Raw genomic sequence first — 10,153 nt, forward strand, 5'->3', positions numbered from 1 at the left:
CAGAGCAGGGCTCTGCTGTCCTGACACGCCCAGCTTCAGGGACAGGGGCGGGAGCAGCATTTCCAGCTGGCACGAGCCTCGCCAGGGCACTTGACGCAGCGGGGCGGGCGAGAGGCACCGAACGAACCAGTGGGAGGGAACCCGCCTCTCGCCAGGGGGTGGCAGCAGCATCCCCGCGCCTGTGCCGGGGCGGGGCAGCGGAGGCGGGCAGGGACGCGATGCCCCCCCCCCCCCCGTGTTACCTGTAGCCCAGCGGGAACTCCCCGCTCCGCCCGCCCCACGTGCTCCGCAGGCACCGCAGCACCGAGTCCGCCAGCTGCTCGGGGCCGCCGCCGCCCGGCCCCGCGGGGCAGAGGGTCTCGCAGACGAAGGCCCGGGCCGCCTGCAGCCACCGCGGCTCCTGCGGGAGAGAGGAGGGCGCGTCAGGCCGCGGCGCGGGAAGGGGGACGGGGACGGGGAGCGCGTGGGGCACTTACCGCCCCGCCGCCAGGCCCCGCCATGCCCAGCGCGGCTCCGGCCGTCTCCATGGGAACGCGGCGCTGGCAGCTCGAGGCATCAAGTGTAGAACATTCCCTGCGGCCCCGGCTCCCGGCCAATCAGAGCGCTGCTTGCCCCCCTCGGCCGCGCTCCGCCTGCCCGCCCTTCGCGTGCTCGTGAGATTCCAGGAGCTGGCGCGTGAGCGCCGGATGGGGGGGGGGGGGGGAGAGAAGGGCGGAGCCTTCCCGCCAAGCCGCGGCGCTGCGCACTTGGCTTCTTTCGTTCCTTCCGGCGCGGCAGGCCCTCAGGCGCGCTGTTCCAGCGTCGGGCGCCCCTCCCCCGCCGGCGTCAGAGCGCGGCCCCGGGGGCTCCCTAGCGCTTTGGGCGGCCGCACTGCTAGCCCGGCCCCGGGTTAACCTGCGCAGCCTGTGCCAAGTGCCCATACCCTGGAGCGAGCTGCGCCGCCCTGTGGGCCAGCGAAGTTAAATATCGACTGATTGACTCATCAACTAGGGGATGCATTTTTGCACCATCTATTCCATTAGTCCCTAGAATAGTGATAGAGATGTAGCCGTGTTAGTCTGGGGTAGCTGAAGCAAAATGCAGGACAATGTAGCACTTTAAAGACTAACAAGATGGTTTATTAGATGATGAGCTTTCGTGGGCCAGACCCACTTCCTCAGATCAAATAGTGGAAGAAAGTAGTCCCAACCATTCATTAGTCCCTAGGGCACCTCCACCTTTGAAGTGTCCTGTGGAGCCTGGGGTCAGCTGGGGACTCCGGCACTGACCCCAGGCTCCATGCAGTGCTGCTGTTTTGAAATGCCTGGAGGAGCCTGGTGTCAGGCATGTGTTGTATCATGCAAGCAAGGTACTAACAAACTTCAACAGGACTTTATTTACCAAAAGTGAAACCTCTTTACAAAGCTGCTACACCTCTTTGTAGTTCTCGCTCAGCCCTAGCTAATCTCCCTCCTCCCCCCTTCCTGTGCTTCCAGACTCCCAACAGCCGGTGCTCCCAGTTCTAATAATTACAAGCAGCATCTAAAACACCACAGTGTGGAACCCAGGGTCAGTAGAAAAGTCCTCACCTGACTTTGGGCTCCACACAGCATTGCTGCTTTGAAGCACCCCCTCTTTCCCACCACCCTTGCTTCTTTTTGATAGGAAACAAGGTTAGCATTAGCATGAACGTGCATCTGCACCAATGTCAGCAAAAGCTCAAGTACTAACCTAGGGCAGGACGATGGGGGGGGGGAGAAGCGACTAGTCAACTAGTCTATGGACTAGCCAATAAATATTTGCTTATTAGATAGTTGACTAGTCCTTCACATCCCTTGTGTGGGAGGGACTTTCCAGTGAGGTAGCCCAGCTACTGCAGGCAATGGATGGAGGGGAAGCTCAGAAACTCAAAGCCCTTGCCCGCACCAGCTACTTCTGTAGAAATCCCACCCCGAAAGTGAGCTCTGTACCAATCAAAGCCAGGTGTGTGGAGCAGGCCCTAGGGGACATTGGGAGGGCCTTGCTGCTGGGTAAGGAAGCTAATGGGGTAGAGTCTCTGGAGTATGGGTAGGGTAGGTAGAATTCTTCACTTTGCAGTGGTGCATGAATGGTAGCAAAGCTACTTCCTGTGCCCTAGGAATAGGGGCTTTGCACTGGTGCCACGCTGCTAGTACAGACAAGCATCTGTATTTCTAATCTCAAAAATATGCTTGGTCCTGCCCTAGGCTAGTGCTTAAGCTGTTGCTGACATTGGTGCAGCTGCACTGTTCATTCTTATGTTAATGTTGTTTCCGTACAAAAGGCCTGGGATTAAGATGGATTTGCCCCATGTGGAAGTATAAATAACGCCTGTTGGGATCTCTGCTGTCAAGGGGAATAGTTTTCCCAGACCTAAAGGCCAACTTCTATTGATGAAAAAAACAAGCTCTGAAGATTACTCAAACTTCTCTTAAGGGAAAATAGAACTGTGTGTAGCCTGAGGGCTTTTCTCTCTCACCAATAGAAGTTTATCCAATAAAAGATATTACCTGACTCACCTAGTCTCTAATATGCTGGGATGCCCAGGGCCACAACTGCATTCCATACATGACAAGGAAGGTCAGATTGGGGCTTTGTCTTCTATGGAAGGTAAAAGAGCTAGCGGCCTACAGTAGGCAGGTGAATTGTAGTAGGCCTAGATGTGGCCCCAGCAGTATTCTGCCCTATACAGAGAGCTGGAATTGGGGAGAGAAAAAAGGACAGGGATAGATCTATGGAAAACGTTCCTGATCTGGTGATTCATCTGATGGTGCTTTAAAGCAGTGACTATTTGTGGCAGCGCTTCGGGGACCCCCCGATCCTGTACCCCTGAAGCAGCCAGAACAGACTCTGCCAGCCAGTAGAAAAGAGAGGGTTTATTGCTTCTCCAGGGTACAACACAGCATAGACGTGATGTGTCTACAGGAGTCAGTACCAGGATGCCTCAGACCCCTTGGGATGGGGTATCTAGGCCCCTAAACTCCCAACCCTCTACTTAGACTGTCCCCTTCATGGTTTCCCCCAGCCACCACTGCCTCGCTCCCACTGCCCTCCAGCCAGGAGTTCGTCTCCGCCTCCCTTCCTTTGTCTCCCCCTCTGGGAAGAGCCTTGTTATCTGCTCAGGCTGGGTCTAGGTGTCTGGGCCAATACACATGTGGGTGAGTCAGTGGGAATCACACATCACAATGCAGGGGAACCCCTGGTTACAGAGCAAACAGCACCCCCGATAGGTCACATCACTCCCCACACTGAGAGCGAACTGAGCAGGGTCACTCCGCTTGTGACCTGGGGAAGTTCAGGCCTCCTGCCAGGTAAAGCAGCTGTGACATTGGCATTCCCCTTGGCTTGTGCCTGCCATGGTGGTGCCTTGCGGGAGCTGGCTCCACCCTGTTTGGCTGCTGCATGGCTTTGAGGGGGCTTGCGCAGGCCCACTCTCTGCGGTCGTACCCGCCCTTCCACTTCCTTTGGGCTGTGCCCAGGGCCTCCCTGGTCGGGCCCATGAGCTTAGCGAGCCTTTCCCGGAAACCAGGACGTCCTCCACCCCGACTCTCCATCCAGGGAGGTCTCCCCCTCCCATAACTCTCTCAGCAAGCCCAAGGGGTCCTTCCCCTTTCTGCACCATGGCTCAGTTGGGGAGAACCTGGTAGACCCTCTGGGCATCTCCCTGTGTGCAGACAGCAGGAGGGTAGGTACTTGTCCCAGTCCTGCGGATGCCAGTGCTTCTCTCAGTCCTAGCATTCCTTCTCTTGGTCCTGTACCTCCAATTCCTTTATCCGCAGCTTGATCTCCAGCCGCCGCAGCTCTGCCGGGCTGGACCCCACCCTGGATGAACCACTGCTGGCGGAGCGTAGCCTGATGGGCACCATGTCTCTCTGGCGGGCTACAGCCCTCCCTCCAGTCTGAGGGCCTGAGACGCTCTGAGGAGGTGTCTAGTTGCTCTCCACTGGGACAGAATCCAGGCCCCTGGACTGGTCATTCTCTTCCAGCCGGGTAATCAGCTGGGCCTTGGTTGCTTTCCCCAAGGCCAGGCCCCTCTCTCTGCACAGCCCCACAAGGTCTGCTTTCAGGAGCTGGGCGTAGGCCATCTCCCCACCGATCCTGGGGTATAGACTCACCAGCTGAGTGCTGCAATGCCCCGCAACTCCCAGGAATCACTTCACTCTCCCTCCAGCCCACCTAGCTCTTGCATTCCCCTTCCTTCTACTGCTCCTTGTCACTCGCTGCTGGAAGCGCCATCCACGGGGTGCAGTGCATCCCACCCCTGACACCACTGTGGCAGCACAGCGGGGACCCCCCAATCTTGCACCCCCATAGCAGCCAGAACAGACTCCGCCAGCCAGTAGAATAGAGAGGGTTTATTGCATCTCCAGGGTACAACACAGCATAGACATGCTGTGGCTACAGGAGTCAGGGCCAGGATGCCTCAGACCTCTTGGGACGGGGTGGCTAGACCCCTAAACTCCCAATCCTCTGCTTAGACTGTCCCCTTCATGGTTTCCCCCAGCTACCACTGCCTCGCTCCCAGATCCTGTCCCCCAGCCAGGTGTTCGTCTCCGCCTCCCTTCCTTTGTCTCCCCCTCTGGGAAGAGCCTTGTTATCTGCTCAGGCTAGGACTAGGGTTCCGTCTAGACTGCAAGCCTCTTTCGAAAAATACTTTCGAAAAAGCCTCTTTCGAAAAAGAGCGTCTAGACTGCAAGCAGTACTTTCGAAAAAGCAAGCCGCTTTTTCGAAAGAGAGCACCCAGGCAGTCTGGATGCTCTCTTTCGAAAAAGCCCTGTTTGCATTCAAGAACGCCTTTTTTCGAAAGAGCACTTTCGAAAAAAGGCGTTCTTCCTCATGAAATGACGAGTACCGCCGTTGAAAGAAAAGTCGGGTTCTTTCGATTTAATTTCGAAAGAACACGGCTGTAGTCTAGACGCAGGTGAAGTTTTTTCGAAAAAAGGCTACTTTTTTCGAAAAAACCCTGCAGTCTAGACACAGCCTAGGTGTCTGGGCCAATACACATGCGGGTGAGTCAGTGGGAATCACACATCACAGCGCAGGGGAACCCCGGGTTACAGAGCAGATACCACCCCCTCTACGTCACACTATTTATTTTTAAATTTAAATACAAATGCTTAGCAGGAGGGAGAAGATATTTCTTCCTCGGGGTTCATGTGTTGGTCTCACTCCCCTGTGACATTTTTCTCTCTTGCTCCAAGCTGTCAGAAGACTCTGAAGGTCCAGCAGAGTCCATTCCACTGAGGGCTGGCAGCTGACCTAGGGAAGAAGCTGAGAGAGAAGGTATGTTGTCCCCCCTCACTGGTTAACTCACTCGTTCTCCTGCTTCATCTTCCCAACATAGAGGCCCCCTATGCCCTACCCAATAAGCAACCTTTCAAGGGGTTTCCAAGAACAGATACAATCAGGGAAAAAAGTAAAGTGAGGTAGTGGTGAGGGAAATGGGAGCCTGCTGATGTGAAGACATCTAAGGCAGTGCTTCTGAGCTTTTCCAGCCTACATGTATCACTTTCAAAAGTCTAATTTGCCTTACATACATCAAGCTTCACCCCATTTAAAAATGTCTGGATTTGGCTCCAGCCCCATGTAGTGAGGTTTGGGTTTCAGTTTTCCGCTCTGGGCCCCTGCTAGTCAAATGCTGGCCCTGATAAGGACCTCAATGAAACAAAATCACAGTTGGAGAACTGCTGATATATGGAGCAGTATAAAGTATAAGTAAGTCATTGTTGGCATGAAATTTTAGTTCATACTGACTTTGCTAGTGCTTTTTATATAGAGAGCCCTGCATGGATACAAAATTTTGCATTTGCATCTGTATCCACAAAAATGATCCGCAATGTGGATGTGGATACATGCAGATATGAAGCAGATATCTGCAGATTTGCAGGGCTTTATTTATGTAGCCTGTTTTAAAACTAAGAAAATATTTCCATGAGTTGGTTTAACCCATGGAAGACTTCTGCATGCCCATGGGGCCATCCCTAGGAGGGAGCGGACCCCTAGACAAATCAGCCTCCTTGCTAATCTCCTTGCCATCTGCCTGGTGTTCCCCCATGGCTGGACGCTGTTCCCCTCCTCGCTGTTTGCCAGCCTCCTCAGCTCACTCCCACATGCCACTTGCTTCCTCATCCCACTAGTTCTCCTGCTTCATCTCTCCACCTGCCGCTTTGCTATGTTTAGGTACATGGGATTTTTTCAGGGAAAAAAGTGATATGCTGGGTTTATTGAAAATACAACAATAAAGCAACATGAAAAGCAACATACAGTCTCACATTTCCCTTCCCACCACCTCACTTTGCCTGGTTGCTTATGGAATAGGATATAGGGGGCCTCTCTATATAGTTAATGAAGCATCAACTATCCTGTAGTTAATCTGGTTAGTTAGTACATCGGTGAGTGCAGGGGGCCCAATTCCTGCTGCTAGTCCCAGCTTCCCCCCCCCCAACTAGTCCCAGGGGCCATGTCGCTCAGGGGAGGGGCCCTTAGAAGAGGCAAAAGAGGAGTGGTTGGGGCGGGGGCAGAGCAGAGGTAGGAGGGGACATTGTTCTGGCCCTCTCCTGGAGGTACAAAGAGGAGTCACATGGAGTGGGTGATCCCATGGCTGGTGCACACCTGCATCCTTCTGCACCAGTTGCCCCAATTGAACCCAAAGAACCATAGCAATACACCCTATTTTTATAGTTGTAAGTTCCCATTTGAATCTATGGATTTTACGATGTCACTCTGCAATTGTTAATCCTTAAATGGTGTTAATCTTGGGGTTTTACATAGTTGTCATTTGGTTATTGTTAGGCTTTCCTTCCTTATATCTTATTTGTTTTCTTGCCTTTGGAAATGTCTACCTCTCTCCAAGGTTGTCAGTTCTAGTAACTCACTCAGCATCTGGCACAATGGATGCTTTTTGATTGTCTCCTGGTCTTTCCAAGTTTCTCACTTGACCATCTGGACATTTCTTTGTAATGGCTTTTACACTTATCCTTAACTATGCATTCGTTCTTCACTCACACCAAGTAATTTTACAAAGAACATTTTAGAAAGGGTTATATAGTTACTAAAAAAATTACAAAAAACTTTTACACAACTGAGTTTGCAGCGCAGACCAGAAGCACAACTTAGTTTATAATGCAGACAAGAAGCAAGAGCTTATAGCAAACATTGTAATGAAACCATGTCCTAAGATACAAGGAATGATCATAACAAATCATGATCTCTCCCTGCCTTCACATGCCCTAATCAGTTTACCCAATGGCTACATCTAGATTGCATCCCTTTTTCATAAAAGGGATGCAAATTAGACGTATCGCAATTGCTAATGAAGCGGGGATTTAAATCTCCCCCGCTTCATTAGCATAAAAATGGCTGCCGCTTTTTTCCAGCTCGTGGCTTTGCCGGAAAAAAGCGCCAGTCTAGACGGGGATCTTTCGGAAAATAAAGCCTTTTCCGAAAGATCCCTTATTCCTTTTTTTAAGAGGAATAAGGGATCTTTTGGAAAAGGCTTTATTTTCCGAAAGATCCCCGTCTAGACTGGCGCTTTTTTCCGGCAAAGCTCCGAGCTGGAAAAAAGCGGCAGCGATGTTTATGCAAACGAAGCGGGGGGGATTTAAATTCCCACTTCATTTGCAATTGCGATGTGTCTAATTTGTATCCCTTTTACGGAAAAGGGATTCATTCTAGACACAGCCCATGTGTGTATCTACCAATAGCATAGGCCATTCCTTCCTGCTAATCATGAAATCTACGTCTACACTGGTAGCTTCTTGCGCAATAACTCTTTTGCGGAAGAGTTCTTGTGGAAAAACTCTTCCACAAGAGAGCATCTAAACTGGCATGTGCTTTTGCACAAGAGATGTGCTTTTGCGCAAGAGCATCCATGGCAGTGGAGACGCTCTCTTCCGCAAGAAAGCTCTGATGGCCATTTTAACCATAGGGCTTCTTGCGCAAGAAATTCATGTTGCTTGTCTACACTGGCCTCTTCTGGATGAACTCTTGCCCAAGAGGGCTTCTTCCTGAGAGCGAGCGTCAGAGTTCTCGTGCAAGAAGCCCTGATTTTCTACAGTACAGCGTCAGTTTACTTGAGCAAGAACGCACGGTCAGTGTAGACAGATGGCATATTTTTGCGCAAGAGTGGCCGACTTCGCGCAAAAATGCCCCAGTGTAGACACAGCTGAAGAGTGGCTGGCAGGGTGAAACAGAAGCATGCAGATCTTATAAGCAAAAGATTATATAGGACTTAATACCTTCATTATACTTATTATACTTTTATACAAACACTAAAATACTACATTTTGGCTACACGCTCACCTGAATATTGGGACAAATGGTGTCCTAATCAAAAATTGGTTGGGACAAAGAGCTAAATATTGTGACAGTTCTGATTTTATCAAAATACAGGCCTCCCAAATCATGGATCCTGGAGTGGTTGCTCTGATTTACTGTACCCAAGGGATGGCCTTGGCTCTAGATGGACATGTAGCCTTAGTTTAAAACCACTGCTCTAGGGAATCCTTTGAAATCCGCATGGATCTCGGGACATCTGTTGGTTCGGGAAGCTGAAATCTAGAATCAGTAGGGGTAAAGCTGAGGTGGATAGAAATAATTGATTTTAAAAAATGGATTTTTTAATTTAAGTTGGATTTTTTTATAAAATGCTTTTTGAGGAAAAAAAGATAGCTCAAAGATATCATGGAATAAGGATGATAAATTCTAATGTATGTAATGTTTAAGAAAAGTTATGTAAATGAGTTTCAATATGTCATGGATTAGGGACCCAATCTTATGGGGTTCCAGAGGTTTCTGTATAGATTATTTAGGATAGTTTTTCTATTTACCCAATGGGACTGAGTGCTCAGTCTAGAAAATACCATGAGAGATGCTTAGTTTTGCAGTTCTCAAATTGTGGTTTTGTGTCTCTAGAGCTAGCATGCTTGTTAATAACAAAAATGTTTTAAAACAAATAAATAATATATTTAGGTGAGAAATAACAGACCTCAACCCTATTGCCCCTCTGCAAATTTGTGTACACAGAGTGCCCTTACCTCTCTCTAAAAGTGCAACGTTTCAAAGAGTTACATGAATAGAAACCAGTATTTGACGTGTCTCATGTTGACCTGCCTGATATTAATTTAATTTTCAGTTTAAAATTATATTTCATTTAACTATTTCATTTAAAACCAATTTTAACAAAAACAAACTTGATTTAAAAAAACTTGAATGTTTAACTAAATTTAAAAAAGCATATGCCTGTTTTGTTAAAATATTATATATTTGCTGTTGAAGAAAAAAATCCAGAATACATAGTATTGTTTTAGTTAATTAAAACAATTTAAATGTCTGTCTGGTGATGTTCTCCTCCTAATATAGCATAGCAAGAAAATCCACCAAATATGAATGATTAACCTGTTGAATTGGAGATAGTTCACCACCCAATGACTTAATAAATATCTGCTTCAATTACTTTTTGGTAAATGAAATAATCAAACAATCATTCATGTTCTGGCATAACTTTAAAAGTACATTAAGAAATTTAATCTGAAATTTTTCAAAATAAATCACTATTTAAAAATGTATAGTGTGTACTTTCTAAAAATGAAACCTACATCTATCTTTGAATTGTGAAGAATATGTATTAAGGTAATGTTGGGGTCATGACAACTAACAAGAATGCACTTTTATGAAGAAAACTGTGATTAAATCAGTCTTCTTTAACTAGTGATTTAAATCATGATTTAAATCAATTTGATTTATATCAAATCCACCCTGGGTAAAGCTCATCCACTAACATAATGACATGAGAAAAACTTGGCAATTTTTTTCTTAATTAGGGTGTGACTTCATTCTTCACATGAGTACATTAGATTTTTTTTCCCGGGAAACAATCCTGTATGGCCATGTTAAAAAAAGTAGGTAAGCTAGACAAGACTGAACGAGCCTTTTCCATCTCTACTGCCAGAGCTGAGTGCAATCTGGGAAGAGCTTACCCTGCTTTTTCCTTCCTGCTGAGCATATCGTAAACCTGGGGACAAAGAAGGTGTGATCACATATTTGGGTAAAGGAGGGAACTTTTGTACAAGGGCCTTGTCTTAACTTATGAAGGGAAGAGACAACACTTAAATAAGGGAGTACTTTATCAGTTAGCCATATAAACCATGGTGTGTTC

At 48.4% G+C, this 10,153-nt stretch overlaps 1 protein-coding gene across 5 annotated transcripts in view; it reads right to left on the reverse strand.

Moving 5' to 3' along the window:
• Positions 1-708, reverse strand: part of CTC1 (CST telomere replication complex component 1) — a 36,357-nt gene extending 35,649 nt beyond the window's left edge. For 4 of the 5 annotated variants that reach the window (XR_012897126.2, XR_012897129.2, XR_016347673.1 and 1 more), the window contains exons 1-2: positions 477-692; positions 243-400 (exon numbers count right to left, since the gene is read on the reverse strand). Coding sequence is in view for 2 of the 5 variants with exons in the window: in XM_025189599.3 (XP_025045384.3) it covers positions 243-400; positions 477-527 (209 nt within the window). In the remaining 3 variants the exon portion in view is untranslated. Of the gene's footprint in view, positions 1-242; positions 401-476 lie in introns of all 5 variants that reach the window. The other variant, XM_006132917.5, reaches the window with a different exon arrangement.
• Positions 709-10,153: the final 9,445 nt, after the last annotated feature.

Source organism: Pelodiscus sinensis, chromosome 1 (assembly GCF_052426305.1).
Source record: "Pelodiscus sinensis isolate ZL-2025 chromosome 1, ASM5242630v1, whole genome shotgun sequence".
In the NCBI taxonomy this organism is placed as follows: Eukaryota; Metazoa; Chordata; order Testudines; family Trionychidae; genus Pelodiscus; species Pelodiscus sinensis.